Raw genomic sequence first — 21,323 nt, 5'->3', positions numbered from 1 at the left:
ACAAGGCAGGCCAGGTTCTTGGCTAGGACCAGAATGGGAAGACCCCGATTTTGGTGAGGCCCTCTGCCCCTTTAGTTTAGTACCTAACAACTAAAAGCTGAAGCAGGTGAAGGATCCAAAAATTCTGGAACGTTCGATTCGAGCGAATGACTGGGGGACAGCGGAAGTGAGATTTGCGGAGGATGTGCTCTATATACTCGCCGAAGCCTCATGCTTACGGTGCGGGTACTTATATAAGAAGCGGACAATTGCCCTGGAACATTGTCCCGAGATGCGAATTTCTCTAGCGATTCCGCTCTGCGTTCTATTCCGAAGTCGGGGTACTCGTGGTAAGTCTAGGGTCTGATCTTGGACATTGGACAGGAACACCCGGTGAGCAAGGCTTACTTTGGCAACCTCTAGAATTACTGACAATTCTCTTTTGATTCAGCGCCCTAGAATTTCTAAGAGTTGGGGCAAAGACTCCGACATCAGCTGAGAACGTGAAATATGTTTCTTGGACTTCCACCAGAAATTTCTGGTTTAGAGAATCAGAACGATACTTGAATGGGATGTGGTGTCGTGCGTGGTTCAGCCTAGAAAGCTGGCAGTAGTCGAAGGAGAATGAATGAAGGATCAGCTCTTCGCCTATACTAGGTGAGGCCTTGTGTGGGCCCCATCAGGTTGAGCCTCACGTTGTACCACATCCCGTCAACGGTCTTTCAAAGCTTTCCCATATCAACCTACCAACAGGAGTCAGCCCCGAGCAGCTAGAGCAGCTCTGCTGGAATGCGTTGTACTATACTCCTGCATTGCTTCCCCAGATCTAGGCCCGCAGCCGCTCAAGGCGCTCTAGGTATGGGGAAACGGCGCGGTGACTACGGTGCAAGTCATTATCCGCATTCTTACCCCTTCTGACCCCCTGCGCGCAGTCATTGTATGCTTGTAGAACGATGGCGGTTTTCTGCCCTACCTCCCAAAGAGAGCCTCCTGCGTATCATAAGCATACTCCAGCTCTCCATGCCAATATTTCACCACGCTACCCTTCGTCAACCCCCAAGCCTCGTCAAAAGCCTCCACCACATCCACCGGCAACGGGCCCTTCTCAAGATCCGCAAGATTCCTCTCGAGCTGCTCCAGGCTACTAACCCCGATCACAACACCATCGTCCCCATCCCCGTCAACCGCAAGTCTCAGCGCCGAGTGATGCCTCAACCACCGGAACGCACACTCTGCCATGGTCAACCCGTGCCTGTTCGCCGCGGCTTCGATGATCCGCAGAGCAGCGAAAGTCGGGTCCTTGAAGTACCGGTCCCGATACGTATGTCCCGTGGGGCTCTGTGCGCTGAACCGCCCTTGTTCAGGAACAGACGGCGATTTGTATGCTCCTGCTAGAACGCCTGCCGCGATAGGGTTGTAGACTACAATGTCCAGTCCGTAGCGGCGGCAAGCAGGGATGAGTTCGGCTTCGATGGTGCGAACTGTGAGATCGTTAGTCCTCTACCCCAAAGTAGTACTAAAGGAGCAGGGGTCATACTGAGTGCATTATACATCGCCTGATAAACGGTCGGTCGAACCAGACCCCTCGCCTGACAAGTCATGACAATTTCTGCAACCTCAAAACTTGTATAATTGCTCAGCCCGAGCTTTTTGAATTTTCCTTCCTGATAGAGCTTGTTCACTTCTTCCAGCGTCTCTGCAAACGGCACGGCGCGATCTGGCGCATGAAGATAGAAGATATCCACGCAGTCTGTTCCCAGCTCTGCCAATGACTCGTCGAGCTTCTCCCTAATAACTTCTGGTCTGTGTTGCCCTGGTTGTAGGGGATACCATTTCGTCGCGATGCTCAGACCGCGCTCTTTCCAGCCTGCTTGCGCTGTGAAAGATTCTTGTTGGCCTCCGGAGTATATGCGTGCGGTGTCGAGTTCAGTGTAGCCGTGTTCTTGGAAAGAGAATAAGATCTGCTGGAAATCGGCCAGCGACGTGATTCGGGCTCCTGTGGTGGCGGAGGGGCCCGTTGTCATTAGGCCTAGGATTGTACGGGGCTTGGATTTGGGATTGGACATGGTTGGTGATGACTCGTGCCGTTAGAAGACGAGACCAGTGCCTACCTGGTACCTAGGATGGTTTAAGGGTGGCCTAGGAATATAGGTACCGTCCGAAAAGACGGCTAACCAAACACATCACGGACTGAATGCCCGTCTATACGGCCTTGCCGCTAGAGTCTTGCGCAATAGGTATAGACATCATGGGCCTACCGATCTCGGGACAAAAGAAATTGGAGTTGTGCTAGTAGTAGCTGTAGACACTGACGCGAGAATGGACTGAATGACGAGTGGCACGGGTATATCCTCACAACCCCGCGTCAACTTCACTTTCACAACTCATCAAAATGTCATCCCAGAAAGTCTACATTGATCACCTTCTACTCCAATTCAGTCAAGAGCAGTTCGACTATGTTCCAAAATGGATTTCAGATCACTTTACCGTGATAGACGGCGGAGTCCACACAGGTCTGTCCAGTCGAACCCGTACCGACCGTCATTAACAATACCAGGTGGCTGGAGCCGCAACAAGCTTATCGTCTTTAAAGACGGGACATACCTTGAGCTGTATAATTGGATTACAAAGCCGGAGGACTGGAGGAAGCGGCTACCTGGAGACTTTGCCTTGACGGCATTGGACCCCATCTCTGCCGAAGCGAGCAGGGAGCGGATCGTGGATGCACTAGCAAGCGAACCCGGTGACGGCGGGATCGGAGTGACCTACCTCCCACCCCAAGGAGGGGGACGCAAGAATGCCGAAGGTGTAGACATCCGCTGGGAGATTGTCAAGGCAGGGTATACCCATGGAGAATCAACTCCACGAGACGAATTTTTCCCAAGGGGACGCACAGATGCACCCTTCTTCTGCCATGATCTTACCCCGCGCCGGCGGCGTGTTACGTTTGACTTGCCGTCCGTAACGCAGCATCCGTCGGGCGCCACGGGAATAGACCGCATTGAGGTTCTAGTTCCCAGGGGGAAGTTCCGCGCGTATACGGACCTCTACACGTCCATTGTCGGAGCCGCCCCGCAAGAAGATGAAGGTAGAGCCGCTTTCAAGCTATCTGCACCTGGTATACCAAACCTCTCTGGGTCCCTGTATATTCGCCCGGCGGAGACGGAAGCAGACGAGCAATTCTTGCAAGAAAAGGGCGTCGGTATTAGTTCGCTGCTCTTGCGGTCGGAGATTGGCGAGTCGTTCAGTTTTCCAATCGCGGGATACCTCCAGTGATGGTTCACTCTGATTTATGGTACGGTTCGCTCTGAGTTTGCTTGCCGAAAGATAGCGCACGTTTGTTTTTAAGCCAAGACACCTGTCGCTGGAATGTCAAGTTCCTTGATTGAGATCATCGTTGGAAGATCTTGGACGATCCGTGGATCCGATATCCGAGCGACCAGAGATCGCGCAGGGTTGACACGAGCAACGACGTAATTGCGCAGGGTAGCCAAGCTCTGCCCATGGTCAGTCAGTCATACGTCCTGGTGTTACGGGGCCCAAGACACCGTTGCATCGTGTGGTCCAGGGTCCCTCGCTTTGAATGGAGCCAAATGGACTAGTGAAAATAATCAGTCTCTTTCCGGCACGACGCAAGCAGACGCGGAGAATCTGGCCAGATCTGGACTAGGTCCCTGGCCAGGAACAGTGTACCGAAGCCCACCGAGATAGTAGTGCGATTTTACGCGGGGTATGTAGTCAAGTTTGCGGACTCACAATGTATGGAGTACAGGAAATAGTCTGGTGGTCACTTGTGGGGACGACGAAGCGAGGGACAACAGGAAAATGTCGAGATCAAGAGGGAATAGTAAGACTGCAAGACCCAAAGCTGGGCGGACTTTATGCCTTGCTCTGGACCAATCTCCAGGCCGATATAAATAGAATTTGTCCATCCACGCGTTGGCCAATCTATTCTTCTGGACCGTTAAGGCGAGCGTTGAGTGTTTTCTGCCGCAACCGGCACTGAGGGACCGTGTCTCGTCCTTAATCTCTTTGTCCGCGCTATCGCCCGGGCCATTCCAGTCTCATCAACCTCTTCCGACCTAATCTCTCATTACTTTATCCCTCTTCAGTTCCTTTCTCCGCTTCACCCTCGTTTCTATCAAGAATGCCGGGCTACTGAAGGTTGCGCGCAACTCACATTCTCCGACGGTCCCGCCGCCGTTAGTTATGCTTCTAGGGTCTTCAGGGTCTTCAGGGACCTCAGCGACTTCAGGGTCTTGGCCCTTCGCTCCCTCACTCTCGCTCTCGACATTTTTCTACCTTTCACTCGCTCTTACCACCAGTATTCTCGCACAAGATGTTCAACTTCGACCTACCGCCGCTTCCAGCTCATTTCCAGCCTGCGGATTGACCTGCTCCGTCCTCGCACAAGCCGACGATTCCTGCACACCTCCCACCGCTCAGGTGACCAATCAAGAGACTTACGTCTCCTGCTTCTGCCAGTCAGACCTCCTGAAGAATTTCCAGACGACCGCCGATGGGACATGTGATGACACCTGCACGAGTACCGAAGATCGTCAGCTCCTGCAGCAGTGGTATGTCGATTTCTGCAACAGCGGAGGCGGTACGGAAAGCAATTCCGGATCGACGGAAGACTCGACGAGTAACAGCAACTCGGAGAACAATAGCGGTAGCGGAAATAATAGTAATAATGGCACTTCAAACGCAAATTCTACGGCGGACAGCTCCGGCTCCTCCGCGGCTTCTGGCAGAGCGGGTCCAGAATCATGGTCAGTGCCGTCGAAGAATGTTAATCGTATCGTATGATAACTAACACTTCCCAGGTGGGATGGCCATTACCAGTGGGTGATCATGGTTATTGTCCTTGCTGTCGGATTCACCGTCATAGCCATTGTCGGGGTCTGGCTCAAACGGCGCCACGACAAAAAGCATCCGAACCTTTACCACGCTACTCAAAGCGCAAGCGACAGCCGGATATTCCAGAACCGCAACCCGGAGGCTCTCGTGCCGCGCGCTCGCTCTGTCAACACAGTCTCCTTCGCCAGCAGCTCGCGCACAAACGTTGGCCCGCTGAATCGGCAAGGTCCCTCGCCATCGCCTTTGCAAAATTCGCAAGGCGTAGATAGCGGCGTGGAGATCAGGGAGGCACCGCGATAGCCAACTACTAGCTTATCTTCTAGTTGTCCGATTCAGTCTGGTTTATCCTCGCTACCTTCGTTCAATGTCGACATGCGCTTGTTCTAATAGTGCTGCCGTTTATTGCATATACCTGGCGTTCCGCGTCTATTTCCGTTCTCTGTTGAAATTTCATCACGGTATACGTGCATCTAATTCGGATTGAGCTGTTCCGTTGTTCCATTCGCTGGATGGTCTGTCTTTACGAGCTTTATTCCTTTCCTTGCTTTTAACTCTTTTTTGGCCCTACACAGCAACTTCCTTTCTATGCCGTCTATCTGATGGACGATTGCATGAGCTAGCATGAACTAACCGAGAAAAAATTCGAACTAGCCTGGGAAGTAGGTAATCCTGTAATAGCCATGAAAATGGTATTTGTATATTGCACAATGCGCCTCTTAACTCGCTCGCAAAACAGGAACACTAAAACCAGGCGAAGAAAATAATCATGAAACAGATATACTGACAATTTTCACATCGACCTCCGGCTTTTCCTTCACCGTCTTCACATTCTCAATCTTATGCACAACATCAAGCCCCTGCACCGCGCGGCCAAAAATCGTATGCTTCCCGTCCAACCAGGGTGTCTTCTCCGTAGTGATAAAAAATTGACTTCCATTCGTGTTCGGTCCGGCGTTTGCCATGGACAATGTATACGGCTTATCATGCTTGAGAGCAGAGAACTCATCCTCAAACTCTCCTCCCCAGATAGATTCGCCTCCGGTCCCGTCACCGAGCGGATCTCCACCCTGGATCATGAACTTGCGGATCACACGATGGAAGATTGTGTTGTTGTAGTAGCCGTTTTTCGCGTGAGTCGTGAAGTTCTCGACGGCTTTGGGGGCTGCGCTGGGGAAAAGGCGGAGGTGGATGTCGCCCATTGTTGTGTGAAGGATAGCCGACGTGCCCAGTTCCCCCGATTTGTTGGATGCAGCTGTTGCGGCTGCGGAGTCTATGTCGCGGGGTTTCTCATTGTGGACGTCGCGTGTAGATTTTGAGATCTCGGTTTCGTTGGTGAAGAGGTAGAAGCGGAGTTTTGCGAAGCCGGTTGTAACGAGAATGGGATCGCGCTCTTCGGCTTCGGCTAGGAGCGGGTTCGCACTTGCGGCCATGGACACCGTTACAACTCCCTTCTTCTGGGGTTGGCCTTGGTACATTGCGAGATTGAGGGGGCGGAAAGGCTCGTCTTTGGCGTAGACGCGGACTACACGGTTCGTGTAAGTATTTATGCATTTCACGCCGTAGAGCGAGCCATAGAGAATGAAGTGGTTGGATTCGTCAAAGATAACGTTTGCTTTGGGCTTGGTAACAGGGTTTTCAAGCTCGCGCTCGACAGCTAGACGGCGGCCAAATTCGACGGCGTCCAGGGTATACAATGCTGTTCCGGCTTGTTGCATGTCTGTGATTGTAGACAGGGATTCGTCGTACTTGCGGTATAGTTTGCCCGTTCCAAAGTCGAAGACGCGGACTTGGCGGTCCGGGAAGGATATTGTTGCGAATTGCTTTCCCGAAGGGGATATCGTAATGGATGAAGGGGTGGATTTGGCCTTTTTGAATTCGAAGAGGTTGGTGGAGGATTTGAGCTCGAAGACGTTGTCGGGTTTCTCAAAAGTGCCATCTGAGGCGCGCCAGTACTCGATCATGCCGGACTCGTCGGCTGATACAACGCAGTTGTAGGCGTCATTGAAGGCAATTGCGGATATCGGACTGCGGTGGACGGATTTTAGTGTGTGTAGCGGTGCTGGGTTCTCGCCGCGGCCGTCGTATATCCGGATTGTGCTGCTGGCGTCGTCGGTTACGGCGAGGAGTGGGAGGGATGCGCCGCGAGGGTGTACCCAGCAGATGCAGCGGGGACTAAAGTCGAGGGTTAGCATAGCAAGTAGATCTACAATAGTCAGCACTACCCACCACTCAATCGAAACCTAACATACCGAACGTAATCACATCGAAGATCTTGACTGTTTTGTCCGCCCCGGTTGTCGCAAAGCTTCGCCCGTCCGCGCTCACGCTGACGCCTTTGATCTCCGCGGCATGGGCGCGGAACTCCTTGACAAACTCTACGCCAACAGCCATCTTCTTCCAGAACTTGACAACTCCATCAATGGACGAGGTGATCAGGAAATCCGTATGCGGTGTCATCGTTACAAAGGATAGTTGATCCTTGTGCATGAGCGATTTGGAGTACCGGGCCGACGCGGGCAGCGCATTCACGTAAACCTTTTCGAATGGGAGCTTCCGGCGCTTCTTCTTGGGCGCGTCAGCAGAGGGCAGCGCCGGACCGAAGTCGTCGTCAGACGATTCGCTTCCTGTTTAACTGTTAGTTGCTGTACCAGGAGACGGTGAATAGCACGCACCATCCTCGTCGGCTTCCACTTCGGAATGGGGACGCTTGTTTTGCGCCAGTTTGGCCTGCTCCTCTTCGGCCGTCATTATCGGAAGAAGGTGCTATAATATTTATGTAAAAGTAGAATGGAGGTGCAAGTGCGAGCAGTAGGTGAAGACGGAGGCTCAGGGCGGTCTGAAGCTCGGGCCACATCGCGAACTTTTCTGGTTGTCCCGCATCGCTCCAATTATTGTGGCAGTCTCTCCGCCTCTTCAGCATCCCTGAGCTACCACTTTCACCTGTTCGGTAGTTCTTTTTTCAGCAATTTATCATCATGGTGAGTTTATTCGGGCTGTTCTACCTGCTCGACATAGTTCTAACAGAGCTTCAGGCATCCTTCGCCAACCCCACACAGATCTTTGCGGACGATGTTATTGAGGAGAAAGGAGAGAATGCACGTCTCTCGGCCTTCGTCGGCGCCATCGCCGTCGGAGATCTCGTTAAGAGCACATTAGGTCCCAAGGGCATGGACAAGATTTTACAATCAGCGTTAGTGGCGGATGTGCGGATCGCGGGGTTAGCAGACTGACTGTGTGCAGGTCCACCGGAGAAATACTCGTTACAAACGACGGTGCCACGATCCTCAAAGCCATTGCCCTTGATAACGCCGCTGCAAAAGTACTAGTCAACATTTCCAAGGTCCAGGATGACGAAGTTGGTGATGGGACAACCTCCGTGACGGTGTTGGCCGCCGAGCTGCTGCGGGAAGCCGAAAAGCTTGTCAACCGCAAGATTCACCCACAGACTATCATCGAAGGATACCGTATTGCCAGCCGTGCTGCCCTCGATGCTCTCGACAAGGTTGCTGTTGACCGCAGTGACGACATGGAGAAGTTCCGCAAAGACCTCCACTCGATTGCCCGCACTACCCTCAGCTCTAAGGTCCTGGCCCAGGACCGCGACCAGTTCGCTGCTCTTGCCTGCGATGCCGTTCTTCGACTTCGGGGCTCAACCGACTTGAGCCACATCCAGATCATCAAAAAAGCCGGCGGAAAGCTCAGTGACTCTTACCTCGACGAGGGTTTCATTCTTGATAAGAAGATTGGTGTCAACCAACCGAAGCGCCTGGAAAATGCTAAGATTCTTGTTGCAAACACAGCGATGGACACAGATAAGGTGAAGATCTTCGGAGCGCGCGTGAAGGTCGAGTCAACAGGGAAGTTGGCGGAATTGGAGAAGGCAGAGCGTGAGAAGATGAAGGCCAAGGTTGAGCGGATCAAGGCACACGGGATCAACTGCTTTGTCAACCGACAACTCATTTACAACTGGCCCGAACAGCTGTTCACCGAGGCTGGTATCATGTCAATCGAGCACGCCGACTTTGACGGCATTGAGCGACTGGCGCTGGTTACCGGTGGAGAGATCGCCTCGACTTTCGACCACCCCGACCAGGTCAAGCTGGGGTCTTGTGACCTGATCGAGGAGGTCATTATTGGCGAAGATACCCTCATCAAATTCTCCGGCGTAGCTGCTGGCCAAGCTTGCACAATCGTTCTCCGCGGCGCCACAGAGCAACTTCTCGACGAAGCCGAGCGTTCGCTGCACGATGCTCTGGCAGTACTGTCTCAGACCGTCAAGGATCCCCGAGTGACTCTTGGTGGTGGATGCGCAGAGATGGTCATGTCCAAGGCTGTCGAGCAGGCTGCCCAGAACACCACGGGTAAGAAGCAACTTGCTGTCGATTCGTTCGCACATGCTCTCAAGCAGCTTCCTACAATTTTGGCCGACAATGCCGGTCTCGATTCAAGTGACCTTGTTACCCGACTACGAACCGCGATCAACAACGGTATGACGAGCTCTGGGCTGGATCTGCTCACACCTGGCGGTGGCATTGCCGACATGCGCGAGTTGGGTGTTGTGGAGAGCTACAAATTGAAGAAGGCTGTTGTGTCGTCTGCTTCGGAAGCAGCTGAGGTAAGATAATATTTCACGCTCATTTAAGTCCCCGACTAACCGTCTAATAGCTTCTCCTCCGTGTGGACAACATTATCCGCGCCGCTCCTCGTCGACGTGACCGGATGTAAATGAGGTGGAGTTGAATAAATAATTAGGTACTAATCAAACAAGATACACTTGATATCTATGCTAGGGGGTCTCTTGAAAAATTAGATTTTGATCTTCCAAAAAAGCAACAAGCCTAGTCATCCATTATTCAAATGCATTCCGGCCTAAAGCTACAAGCAAGTGCGGCTGGTAGCTGGGACTGTTGCTTCTCCATGTCATAAAATGAGGCCGTTCCTCTTGATTCAGGCTACCCTCTCTTTCTACAGCCTCTTCTTCAGGTTTATATCAGCCTTCAATCGTATCGCAGCTGCTAAGACTGCCGCCGCAAAAGCAAGTGACCCAGCGTAGAAAATGGCCGGTCTGTACGCTTCGTATCCTCCCTGCTCGCCGCCGGAAGCGTCCAGGATGTATCCCGCGATAGGCGCGCCCTAAGACAGTCAGCAACAGTTTCGTATTTTTAGATGACGCATTCACGGTTTTATCAAGGCACTCACAAGCAAATATCCCCCAACCCACCCTGTAACAATCATACCCATTGCCACACTCACTCTCGCCGAGCCAAAGACATTCCCTACAACAGTCGGAATAGTGGAGAAGAACCCACCGTTCGCCATTCCGTTGATTATAACAAACGCAACAAGTGGTGCTACTGAGCTTGATATGGGCCAAAGAACAAGCATGCTCACAGCACTAAGCAGTAGAGAAAGGAAGAGAGTGTTTAGTGGACCCAACCTATCGCTGAAGAACCCACACATGAGTCTTCCGAGCGCGGAAGAAAAGTTGAAGGCTGCGACTACGCCAGCGCCAACGGAGGACTTCATACCTAGCGAGGAAGTGTAGAGAGGAAGGAAGAAGGGGGGCACAAAGAGTGGAAATGTGGCGATTGCACCAGCGAGGAAGAGAAGGGCGAATCGAACGTCGCGGAAAAGGTTCCTGTATAGTGGCTTTGTTCAGCCATCACAGATGGACAAAGGGACTGAGAGGACTAGGTACCATTCCACAAAAGCGGATTTGGGAATTGGCGCGCGCTCTTTTATTAAGAGCGCTGCTGGGATGCCCGTTGCTAGGGTTATCAGCCCCAGAGCTCTGAATGTCCATGCGAGGCTGGTGCCTTGGATGAGAGCGTCCACAATGAAACTGATGACTGCGCCGCCGAGCCCGCCGGCCGCGTAGACGATGCCGTTGGCGATTCCGCGCTTAGCTCTGAAGTACTGCGCTGGTGTGACTGAGACGACCTATATGAAAGCGTATGGTGGTCAGAACCACAGGAAATCCCCTCGTTTCAGTCGAGAGTGCCTCACCATAAAACATAGACTACAATAATCAGCAAACCAGTACTACTCTCTTAATGGCTATGAGATTCATACCTGATCCCAACTCCCATAACCGCCCCCGCGGTAACAAACAATCCTCCAATACTCCTGAGCGCGAACCCGCTCAGAATCTCCCCAACACCAAGGAACACAATCCCGAGCACGCCGCAGACCCGCGTTCCAAACTTGCGAATCAGCGTCGCATTCAAGATTCCCAGGAACGAGATGCAAGCCACAGCGAACGAGCCGACAAATGCGAGAGTTGACGCAGACGAGACTCCGTCGTTCACGAGTGCTGCTTGCAGAATGCCCCAACTGTAGGATGTCCCGGTGAACCACCATGTCAACACTGCGCAGCCGGATACTGCCACCCATCCATAGCCGCCGTCTGGGAGCTGCGAGTCAACTTCGGCAGATGCTTGCATCATGCTTGTATCGTGGGCGGAGAGCGGGGAAGGGTCTGCTCGATGCAGGCGTTCTCCAGTGCCAGTCGTCGAGGACAACTCCACAGATGTGGTCGAGGACTGGACGGGTATCGCCATGATTGTGATGTTCTGCCCGTAGCAGGCTGAGGGAATGATGTTGATGAGTATGAGAAGCAGTGAGGTGGGAGTGTTGAACCTCACCAGCCTTTATCGTTCCATTTCCGGGTGTGGGGCTCGTCCGTCACAGGGCGTGTTGCTTAGTGAGAAAGTTGATCTGATTCTTTTCTCAGTTTCCGGTAATAACAAGATGTGGATACATATAGAAGATGTGGTGGACCTTTAGGCTTAAACAAGTTAAGTCTTGACAAGAGTGTCACGCTAGCTGCTTTTCGTTGTCAATTAGTATATTTACTCTCCAGGGTCGTAGCCCTAACAAGGCTCAGATCTACTGTATGCTCCTACAGTCAACCGACCACGTATAATCAATAGTCCAGAGACAACAGCGCAAATTTGATACTACACGAGGCGCGGGCAGCTTATCGTCCAGCCTTGGGATTGTTTCCGTATAAGACTCATACTTTCATGAGATAGGCTTAGCTAGGGACTCTCGCCTGAAGCATCACTGCAACGAGCTTCAGCTTTATAGCTATTTACTTATTTCCCCGTAGTTCCGATGATATATGGCCTTTACTTACCGTAATCCTGGTGGAGATGACCCCTGGATTCCGCTAGAATAGGCAAAGCCGAGGACACTAGAGGCAACGATTTCAGAGGCCAATTCTGGATGCTGAGTGCTTTGGCATGAGCTGTCGAGCGTCCAGACATCTAGCCCGCGACATGGTCCGTATCGTGTATGTTTGCCAGAATTTAGGTTTTGCATACGGCAGTCCCGGTGGTGTCTGGATTTTGGAGTCAAAGGCGATCGGATTCTTTAGTGATTCACAAACTCTTTCCTTCCTTTCTTTTTTTCAGATTCATATCGACGGCTTCTGCTGAGTTGAGCTGTACTTTTCAATTGAACGCACAGGAGCAGATCAGCTTTCTCGTCGTCCTGCGACACCGCTGCGAGGCATTACGACTGACGGCCATTTCAATGAAACTCACACATTCTGCAACGGGCATTCGCGGTTTCCTTCCTTCCACAAAGATCACTATTGTTATCTTCAATCAAGATGCGGCCATAAGTGGCAATCACTCGTCTTTGTAGCCTGGCTCGTCAGCAAAGAAAGGGTTCGTGCTCTGGACCTTGACATCGAAAACGAAAGTAATGTCATCGCCATCATAGCAACATGCACAACTGAATGATACTGGTTGAAACTAGCGTCGATAAAAAATGCCGCTAGTACAGTAGCATATGAAATGATGAGCCAATACCACGGCAACGAAACAGGACAGATTCCAGGAAAGGTTCCCGAGTCGTGGTGGGAAGGTGCAGCGATGTTCATGACGCTGATCCAATACTGGTACTGGACTGGAGGTACCGTCTATAGCGACGTCACGAGAGAAGGCATGCTCTGGCAAAAAGGCAGAGATGATTTTTTTTTCCCCAGCTACTTCTTTGGCAATAACGACCAGATATTTTGGGGCCAGCTGCTATGACAGCTGCAGAGCTGAACTTTGCTGAGAAGGAAGACCAGCCTTTGTGGCTTTCACTTGCCCAGGGTGTCTTTGACGCGCAGGTTTCGAGGTGGGATGAGACTCGCTGCGGTGGTGGGATGCGGTGGCAGATTTGGCCGTTCCAGGGTGGGTATATCACGAAAAATGCCATCTCGAATGGCGGATTGTTCCAGCTCGCCGCGAGACTGGGCCGCTATACTGAAAATGAAACGTACATTCGGTGGGCGGAGAAGATATGGGACTGGAGTGCCACGACGCCCCTGCTCAAGTCGGATAACTGGACTATTGCTGACACGACAAGTATGGAAAATGATTGTCAGGACCATGGCGACCAGCAGTGGACATATAATTATGGCACTTATAGCGCTGGGGCTGCGTACATGTACAACCTCGTAAGTGCCTTCATATCCAGGTGAGCGAAACGACTGACATTGTGGAAGACCAATGGTGCCCAGAAATGGAGAGCTGCAATCGACGGCTTACTCGCAACAACATGCAACAACATGGAGAACATTTATCGCCGAAGATGCCATGTCTGAGGTCTGGTGCGAGCAAACCATGTCCTGTGACCGCAACAGAGACATGTTCAAGGGCTTCCTTTCATCCTGGCTGACATTTACTGCCACCATTGCCCCATACACCGCTAGTGACATCATCCCCAAAATCCATCGATCCGCCATTGGAGCAGCTAGACAATGCCTAGGCGGGCGAAGCTGTGGACGTCAATGGAACGAGGGCGACTGGGACGGTAGCGCAACGATGGAATCCGACACGAGCGCCCTAAGTGTCTATTCCTCATCTATGGTGGCCTTTTAAGGACGGAGCGCAGGCCTTGACCCACGCAACGGACGCTACCAGTAGAAGCTACTCGGACTCTGGCAGAAGGAATGGTAAGATACCGTTCACTAAGCGTCCTGTCGCGGCTCGAGATAGACTAAGCGCAACGTTTGCGACAATTCTATTCCTTGCTGCGTGGTTTAGAGGGCTTGGCTGGGTGCTCGATGGGAATGAGCAGGTAGAGTAGTTGTAATCGAGTTTCCTGTTCTATGGTCTAAGCAGCGTTCATTTTCACGTCTTTTCGTCTGCTTTGCCTGTTCGTTTGGCGTTTGACTGTTGAGCATGGTGTTCGTTAGCTCTATCCAGAGTTGGTGAATTTCTGGCGCATTCCGGTACATTCGAGGATTTCCCTGCGAGATCTATCAATATCTGATAGACGGAATAATGTAACGAAGCTGAGTTGATGTCAATGGTTTCTGGTCAGTCGGTCTGGGATTGTTGTAATTGTAAAGAATAGTGTCGGCGGTGAAAAGCAAACGAGCGCGTCTTCATCGGCTCGGGTCCGTTCCGCGCTGAGATTCCTCAACACTGACACTAACAGTGGCACTGACACTGTCGGGCTCAGTCACAGTGGTGACAGCAACAGCGAGCTGCGAGGCCATTATCCCTCTCAGTCAGCCCATTCAATTTCTCACCAGCCCTTCCTCTTCGCAGTGTTACTCCAGTGTTTCTCCGGTGTTGCCTCCCCTCACCACTTTTCCTCTCTCCTCCGCACCTCCCAGCTCCAACACCAGAACTGTTTCACGACCTTCCACGATTTGATTATGTTCCTAAATTCTTGAATCAGGCGAAGCGATTAACTGCTAGACATACAACCCTAGGCTTTCGACATGGTTTTCCTCCGCCTCACCGTCAAGGTCTACCCTCGAGAGCAAACCCAGCCCTCCAACTCCTTCTCTTTCCGCTCGTTGTTGGGTGATCGTGAACGCGACGATGACAGTCGCAATTCTTCCAGCACGGCGACTGGGAAGCCGGCTAGCTTTCTGATTGTGTTGGAGAATCCCGAAGACGTTACGCTGGGCGGACTGGCAGGCATGATCAGAGCGAAATGGAGGAAATTGAGGCCTGGTGCTGAGTGAGTGTTACTCTTAATTGCACAATTTCGCTTGTCCTGGTGATTATTGCAGTCGCTAATTGGTTGCTCGTACCAGACCTCTCTCGATCAAGAAACTGCTAGACGATGACCATGAAGCTGACGACCTTGATACCGATATGACTGTCGCCGATGTGTTTGTTGATAAGGGGAAAGCGCGCTCTGACGGACATGACCAACGGAGGACTGTTCGCGTCATTCAGAAGCCGGCCGGAGGCGGAGAGTCGCCTGTGCGATTCCCCTCGGTTGCTCAAGACTGGGATGCGGCGGCCGAGCACTACGAAATTCTGCGTCAGAAGAAACAAAAGCAGGAAGCCGAATCTGCCGTCAAAAAACTTGGAGCTATTACGGAAGAGTCCGGCCAAGGCTTTGGATCAGCGTCGCCCTTTGGAGCAGGTGATTGGGCTGATTATACACCAAATCGGGTCCATCGCAGAGATATTCCCGTCTCCTCAGTGGAAAAGGATGTCGAGATCCCCGGCTCGCCATTACAGTCATCCCAGCCGATAGCCAAGTCGCTAACTCGAGGAATGTCTCAAGATCTCAATGGTGAGGGGTTGAGTGCGGCGCAAGGCCACCGTGCGGGAAGTGAAGAGCTCGGGGATTCCCCTCTATCTCCTCGCGCGACAACGCCAAGGAAGCGGTCTACCCCCAGACGTGCCTCAGTACATAGCCAGGCGTCTGCTGATCGATCTGATGCCGGGGATTCTGTCGCCGTTGATTCACCCGCCCTCCAATTAACCCGTGAACATGCCCACTCGGTGTCACCGCAGAAAAGACCTGCTCTAGAGGCGACCAAACCTGATGCTGTTACTTTAGCTGCAGAAACAGAAAGTGAATCTGATTCTGAATCCGATAGCGATGACGGTTCGGAGACTAGTGATAGTGACAGGGCAAGTCAGGACAAAGATGGCGATACTGCAATGCGCGAAGCTACTCCAAAACAGAAACCAGAGTCTCCCATAACTGCCAAGAAGCCTGATGAGGCAACCACAGCTGCGCCTGCTGTAACCGGAAGTCAACCTCGTAAACGGAAGAACAGTGCCGATCAGTTGTCCCCTAAGAAAGAGCCACGCTTGGATAGGACTACTACTCCTCCTCCAGTGAATAGTGAAAGGCGAGGCAGCGAAGCCTCTGCAGCAAGCCCGCGGTTCAGCCCGTCGGGAAGACGACTTGGAGGAACAACAGCTTTTACTGGAACGGCGCGCCGCCTCAGCTTTACAGATCGAACATCAGAGCCTCCTAGCCAGGGGCTGGGACTCGGCATCACGAAGAGCCCGAGCAAGAAGCCATCTGCCGCTACCAACCTCTCTCAGGAGTCGACACAGTCTACTGGAGGTGTCCCACAAAGCACGCCGATACCAACGAGCAGCGCACCCACCGTCAGAAGGGGATCTGTCTCGCGAAACGTCTCAACACCGACAGATCTCCATACACCGGTTGATAAGGCGAAGAACCTACATTCAGCACTACGAAAGGACTCCCTCACAAGCTCCGCCCGCCGCTCTGTTTCTTTCGCTGAAAGCGATGATTTTCTTGTCGCGGATTCGCAACCCGCACCAACATCCACCCCTATCATAACCACAAAGCCCTCTACCAGCACACCGGCGTCTCAGACTCCTAGCTCGGAGAAGAGACGCTCTAGCGTCTCAATGGTCTTTCCTCCTGGAGTTTCTATGGAACGCATTGCTCAATATGAACGGGAAGCCGAGGAGAAAGTCGAGCGTCAGAAGAAGGAAAGAGCGGTTTTTGAAGAAAAGATCAAGGCCGCTGAGAAGGACAATGCAAACTCGGAGTACTTAAAGAAACTTAAGGCCGCGTTTAATACCTGGCAGTCTCTTGTCAGCAGCCGTAGCAGCCAAAGGAAGGGCATCGCAGAGCGACTCGAGAGACTACAAGCCGAGCTGAAGAAGATGGAAGAATCTTCAACCAATGTGTCATCTCAGGGTAAAGGAAAGAAATCTCAGGAGTCGAAGCCTGCCAGATCTCAGCAGGCCTCAAAGAATGATACTCCAGCGTCAAAGACATTGACTTCGACGCCCGCCACCAACGGGGACAGTAAAATGTCAGTAACACATAGCTCCGGTTGGAACGCGATTAACAATAAATCTCCTTCAAGCGATCAGAAGTCCGCTACCCAGACCATTAACGGAACCAATCCCAAGTCTGCTACTAGGGCTGCGCCCAAGGAACCCGTCGCGCGCACCGTGGCAACCAGAACGCTGTCAAAAGCATCTCAGCCTCCTTCGACACAATCACGAAACTCCACCGCCTCAGAAGAGCTCGACTTGCCTGCAATGAAAGTTCAAGCCCGCGCTACTGCCAATGCTACAAAAAAGGCGGCCCCCCAGAAGCCAGTTGAGGTATCATCCTCGTCTGAAGAGACGTCGGAAGAAGAAAGCTCCTCTGAAGAATCTTCGTCTTCTGATTCTGAGTCTGAATCTGCCTCTGAGGGCGAAGGCAAGACAAATAATCCCGCTTCTTCTGTCAAACACTCAACTGTCTCAGCGTCACAAAAACCCAAATCCACACCCCCTTCGGCCCAACGGACTCTCAATTCTCCGGCTCCGCTTTCGCAGACGACTCAGTCTCAGGCACAAGCTCAGCCGCAGTCTAGCGACTGGCGCTGGCCCAGAAGCTCGCAAACTGGGGTCACCCGCCTTTCGCTTAAGAGCATAAAGGGCGAAGTGGCAAGCCAGGCGCAGGCGCAAGCTGCTGCGAAAGCCTCTGCCACTGGCAAGCGCGGTGCAAACGCTCATCCACGTAGAGGTGTCTTCTCGCCCCCTGACAGCGACTCGGAAGAGACAGAGAGTGAGAGTGAGAGTGAAAGTGAGAGCGAGAGCGAGAGCGAGCGTAGCAGTAGCAGTGACAGCGAGGGCGGAAGTGGCAGTGACAGTGACAAAGGAAGGGTGAAGAAGCGCAGTCCGAGTCCTCCTAGTGTTGCGGATGCAGGAGATATTATGTCCAGTGGACAGATTCGAAAATTACGGACTGCGCGTACTGGGGGTCGTGCTTAATCGCTGGATCTACACCCGGTTTCTAGCTACTGGATATGTCGGGAAGTTAATTTTGACTGCATGAATCAAGAAATTTTCAAAGCATAGTATCCTGTTGGAGTAAGTGAGATTCCCAAGTTACTTTTTCTATTTAGGGCTAAACGAGGATGTGAATAAGTTCGAGATGTCTCGTCCACGTGTAGTATTATAGGACAACAAGTAGCGTCTTATGGCTGAACCATGAAAGCACTTTTAGTACCAATTGGATGCAGTACAAATCATGCGACAGGCTTGAGGGACCTCAATCCCCGCCTCCTCCTTCTCATCAGCAGCGCCCACCCACTCCGCCGGCGGAGCCTTGACAACGCGATTCCATCCCAAGGTCTCTTCAATCTTCCCGAGCTGGATCCCCTTCAACGTCCTCAGAAGCTTCACACAGACCTCTCCGCCTCCTGCCTCCTCCCCGCCACACTCATATTCAAACCTATTCCCACTAGATCGCCTCGTGATACTCCGAATAGGCACCAATGCCGCCGCCGTACCAGCAGCCATCACCTCGTCAAACTCATTCAACTCTTCATAGGGAATCCTCCGCTTCTCAACATCATATCCGAACCAAAGTTTCCCGATCTCGCAGACCGATGCCGCAGTCACACTGTCAATAACATTAGGGCTATCCGGCTGGACCAGCGTAACCTTCCCAGACTCCTTATTCTTCTTAACAGCGATCATGCCGCTCGTCGAAAACTCATCTATTTCCGAACGCGTCCGGCTATCTAGATGCAGTGTAATCCCGAACCCCTCGGCATGAGCTTTCGCACTGTGTCTCAGAACAGGCGCATAGTTTCCGCCAACTTTTGCACTCCCTGTTCCCTCGGGTGCTGCACGGTCGAAATCCTCCAGTATTAATGCGTCAACTGCATGCACGCCGTGGTATACACCAGTCGGCATGACAAAGACTACAAAGGTATACTCTTCCGGCGGGGAGAGGCCTAATTGCGCTGAAGACCCAAAGATAAGCGGACGGATGTACATCGCGGCCCCTGTTTCATGAGGAGGAACGAATCCCGCGTTCGCCCCAACGGCCAATTCGACGGCTTCCAGAAAGAGATCTTCCGGGACAGGTGGGATTGATATAAACGAAGCAGAGCGCTGCATGCGCAGAGCATTGCGGTCCGGCCGGAAAATTGTGATCTTGCTGTTATTGGGGTGTCGGAAAGCCTTGAGGCCTTCGTACGCTTGTTGGCCGTAGTTCAACCCTGGAGCCATCCCGTGGATCGGAAGGTAGGGGGATTTGACTAGTTTGGGGGGTGACCAGGATTTCGTGGCTGGGGTATAGTGGGATTCGACATGGCCGTTAACTATTGCAGAAAGAGGGTTAACTGGTGTTTGTGTGGTTGAAGGGTGCATAGACGGTAAAGAGGGGTAGTACCTTCGCGAACTTTAAAGCCGATATTGCTCCAGTCGATAGTGTCGACGGGAGGAGGAGGGAATGATTGAGATGCCATTGTGTCAATTTGAGGGAGGTTGAGTTATGGAATATGAGGATGATAGTGAGAGGAAAGAAGGGAGCTGGAAGAAGAGGAGGGGTATAGGTTGGAATGTGACGCCGAAGTCGGCCTTATGAAAGATGCTGTCAGAGCTGAGTCAGGCCACAACGATGATGATTTTTATAATCTAGAACCATGTACGTGCTAAAACATATATCGTACAAGTATTATCAAGGGACAAGGAAATATCCCAAGTGGAATCTAGATCTTGTAGTGCTCCATACTGTGGGGAAATATATGGATGTGGATTCCCCAATGTCTCCGGTAGGGCGTGTGGTCCGTGGGTGTGTCTGGTCCTGTGATCGGGGATCTTGGGACCTCCCATGATACCTCAGGTACTCCATCAGATCCAAAATTCTCTGTCTTCTCCCATTCCGCTGCAATTTCGGAGTCCTTTCGTCTCTTGAGCTTCCATTAAGAAGTCTACGGACTCAGAGCAGCTCAACAATAGCCTCTGCTATTATGACGCAGCTCCCTCAGGTGAGGGATGAATTCCAAAGCACATTATGCCGCAATTTTAGAGCGCATTGACGTATCCCTACTCAGGAATCGCATAGTTTCCGTTCTTTTTTCTTGATTCCTCACTATGGAGGAAAAGAGATGTTTCATCCTGCATCAACCGGCGCAGGCCTCTTCAAAACATGCGTCTCTAGTCCGTGGATCTCGTTCCTAAGCAGGCAGATTCCATGGAGCTGGTTGTCACAAGCTGAAGACGAGGGTATCGTCTCAAAGGGGCCCGATGCTGCTGAAGATCCACCTTGGGCAATCTGGACCAACCGTCCCAAGACCGCGTATTCCAGCTTCAGCTTGATGCTATAGGCGACGGGCTTAAACATCACTTGTACAGCATAGAAGCCAGCATATTCAACGATGACGACAACGAAATCGATGATAAGTACGACGACGTTCATCGCGAGCAATTGTGCGAGGATCCGGTGATGGCGACGCTCTGGACGCAATCGCAGCAGCTTGGCAGTCTCCCAGACATATATTCCTGAGAGGATTGCCTCTTGAATACAGAATCCGACCAGTTGGATCCGTTCCGCAATGCCATACCCTACACTGAAGGTATGTGCTATGCTTTCATTGGGGGAAACGGTACCGTAAAGCAGGACGGTGGTGGGGACGTGCAGGATGATCGCATCGACAATTATAAGGACTAGGAGGCCGTTCAGCAGCCGCGTGTTATGGACAACAAAGTTCAACCGCGACCAGAGAACGAGCGAGTGGCCGGTGACGGTCCCGTACCAACCGAGAACGACGAAGGTTATGGCAGCGAAGCGCGAGATATCAGGGCGAAAGAATAGCAGGATGTATCCGCTGGTATTCGGTATCAGGCTGGTCGACGCGATAACAAGACACCAGAAGTAGAAACTGCCACGCCGTTTGAAAGTTGCTAGGCAGAGGACTATCAACTCTATGGCGTTGTAGTAGATGAGGCTTGCGAAGCAGGCGAGGACAACGGTGACAATGGAATCATGATTAAGGCCGCCAATGCCGGGGGGCGAGAGTTCCGGTGACATGGGCAGACAATGACATTCTTCAATCAAGCATTGAGGAACTGGGCAAGGATAAAGGTGATGATCTGCTTTTTATCTGCTGTCCTGTACTCCTGTCTCGTGGGCTTTGGCATGTTGATGAGCACCTTCGCCCCCAGTGATCGGCGACCCTGAGCCACTGCAACCACACTATTGGATCTAGATCGGCCCGCAAGCCAACCACAAGGACATCTAGAGAGCAGATTGCGTGGAGCTGGGGTTTTGCTTACCCGTAAGAAATCAGGAACAGCATCGGGGTCCATCCGGACAAATACTGTCTCTTTTCCCGAATGCGTCACACTTATGACTCCAGGGGTCTGTGATCTGTGGATCTACATACTCAGTACGCACGTTGTTGAACAACACTAATTACTCGATTGCAATGAAACAATACCTTCGTCTAGGTAATT

General features: G+C 52.1%; 10 protein-coding genes across 10 annotated transcripts, besides 1 other annotated feature; 5 read left to right on the top strand and 5 right to left on the bottom strand.

Moving 5' to 3' along the window:
• Positions 1-21,323: part of a sequence feature (contig 1.7 1..773302(-1)) that runs on past the window's edge.
• On the bottom strand, positions 949-2,045 carry ANIA_00377 (aldo/keto reductase family protein; the record flags this gene model as incomplete). The annotated part of the gene is made up of 2 exons (XM_652889.1): positions 949-1,460; positions 1,517-2,045. The coding sequence occupies 2 exons, from the start codon at positions 2,043-2,045 to the stop codon at positions 949-951; spliced, it is 1,041 nt and encodes a 346-aa protein (XP_657981.1).
• On the top strand, positions 2,372-3,255 carry ANIA_00378 (uncharacterized protein; the record flags this gene model as incomplete). Its single annotated transcript, XM_652890.1, has 2 exons — positions 2,372-2,492; positions 2,537-3,255. The coding sequence occupies 2 exons, from the start codon at positions 2,372-2,374 to the stop codon at positions 3,253-3,255; spliced, it is 840 nt and encodes a 279-aa protein (XP_657982.1).
• ANIA_00379 (uncharacterized protein) lies at positions 4,025-5,488 on the top strand. Its single transcript, XM_652891.2, has 2 exons — positions 4,025-4,751; positions 4,806-5,488. The coding sequence occupies exons 1-2, from the start codon at positions 4,189-4,191 to the stop codon at positions 5,137-5,139; spliced, it is 897 nt and encodes a 298-aa protein (XP_657983.1). The 5' UTR covers positions 4,025-4,188; the 3' UTR covers positions 5,140-5,488.
• Positions 5,604-7,587, bottom strand: ANIA_00380 (protein cyp10; the record flags this gene model as incomplete). Its single annotated transcript, XM_652892.1, has 3 exons — positions 5,604-7,042; positions 7,089-7,463; positions 7,512-7,587. The coding sequence occupies 3 exons, from the start codon at positions 7,585-7,587 to the stop codon at positions 5,604-5,606; spliced, it is 1,890 nt and encodes a 629-aa protein (XP_657984.1).
• ANIA_00381 (chaperonin-containing T-complex subunit CCT2) lies at positions 7,756-9,671 on the top strand. Its single transcript, XM_652893.2, has 4 exons — positions 7,756-7,817; positions 7,872-8,029; positions 8,080-9,454; positions 9,505-9,671. The coding sequence occupies exons 1-4, from the start codon at positions 7,815-7,817 to the stop codon at positions 9,562-9,564; spliced, it is 1,596 nt and encodes a 531-aa protein (XP_657985.1). The 5' UTR covers positions 7,756-7,814; the 3' UTR covers positions 9,565-9,671.
• Positions 9,805-11,399, bottom strand: ANIA_00382 (uncharacterized protein; the record flags this gene model as incomplete). The annotated part of the gene is made up of 5 exons (XM_652894.1): positions 9,805-9,972; positions 10,093-10,477; positions 10,538-10,779; positions 10,846-10,858; positions 10,912-11,399. 5 exons carry the CDS (start codon positions 11,397-11,399, stop codon positions 9,805-9,807), a joined length of 1,296 nt encoding a protein of 431 aa, XP_657986.1.
• On the top strand, positions 12,645-13,715 carry ANIA_00383 (putative mannan endo-1,6-alpha-mannosidase dfgE; the record flags this gene model as incomplete). The annotated part of the gene is made up of 4 exons (XM_652895.1): positions 12,645-12,759; positions 12,858-13,199; positions 13,264-13,291; positions 13,340-13,715. 4 exons carry the CDS (start codon positions 12,645-12,647, stop codon positions 13,713-13,715), a joined length of 861 nt encoding a protein of 286 aa, XP_657987.1.
• ANIA_00384 (uncharacterized protein) lies at positions 14,567-17,846 on the top strand (the record flags this gene model as incomplete). Its single annotated transcript, XM_652896.1, has 2 exons — positions 14,567-14,811; positions 14,888-17,846. The coding sequence occupies 2 exons, from the start codon at positions 14,567-14,569 to the stop codon at positions 17,844-17,846; spliced, it is 3,204 nt and encodes a 1,067-aa protein (XP_657988.1).
• Positions 18,021-19,333, bottom strand: ANIA_00385 (branched-chain amino acid aminotransferase; the record flags this gene model as incomplete). Its single annotated transcript, XM_652897.2, has 2 exons — positions 18,021-19,186; positions 19,258-19,333. The coding sequence occupies 2 exons, from the start codon at positions 19,331-19,333 to the stop codon at positions 18,078-18,080; spliced, it is 1,185 nt and encodes a 394-aa protein (XP_657989.1). The 3' UTR covers positions 18,021-18,077.
• Positions 19,981-20,898, bottom strand: ANIA_00386 (uncharacterized protein; the record flags this gene model as incomplete). The annotated part of the gene is made up of 1 exon (XM_652898.1): positions 19,981-20,898. The coding sequence occupies one exon, from the start codon at positions 20,896-20,898 to the stop codon at positions 19,981-19,983; it is 918 nt and encodes a 305-aa protein (XP_657990.1).

Source organism: Aspergillus nidulans, chromosome VIII, assembly GCF_000011425.1.
Source record: "Aspergillus nidulans FGSC A4 chromosome VIII".
Classification (NCBI taxonomy): domain Eukaryota; kingdom Fungi; phylum Ascomycota; class Eurotiomycetes; order Eurotiales; family Aspergillaceae; genus Aspergillus; species Aspergillus nidulans.
Note: the sequence above shows the minus strand (reverse complement) of the source record. Positions and strands in the feature narration are given on the sequence as shown.

Bases quoted from the DNA above. Each gene is read 5' to 3' on its own strand.
- ANIA_00381 (XM_652893.2), top strand. The intron at 8,030-8,079 runs GTTAGTGGCGGA...GACTGTGTGCAG, and splicing joins GACAAGATTTTACAATCAGC to GTCCACCGGAGAAATACTCG. The intron at 9,455-9,504 runs GTAAGATAATAT...ACCGTCTAATAG, and splicing joins CTGCTTCGGAAGCAGCTGAG to CTTCTCCTCCGTGTGGACAA.
- ANIA_00379 (XM_652891.2), top strand. From the start codon at position 4,189: ATGCTTCTAGGGTCTTCAGGGTCTTCAGGGACCTCAGCGACTTCAGGG. The intron at 4,752-4,805 runs GTCAGTGCCGTC...AACACTTCCCAG, and splicing joins AGAGCGGGTCCAGAATCATG to GTGGGATGGCCATTACCAGT.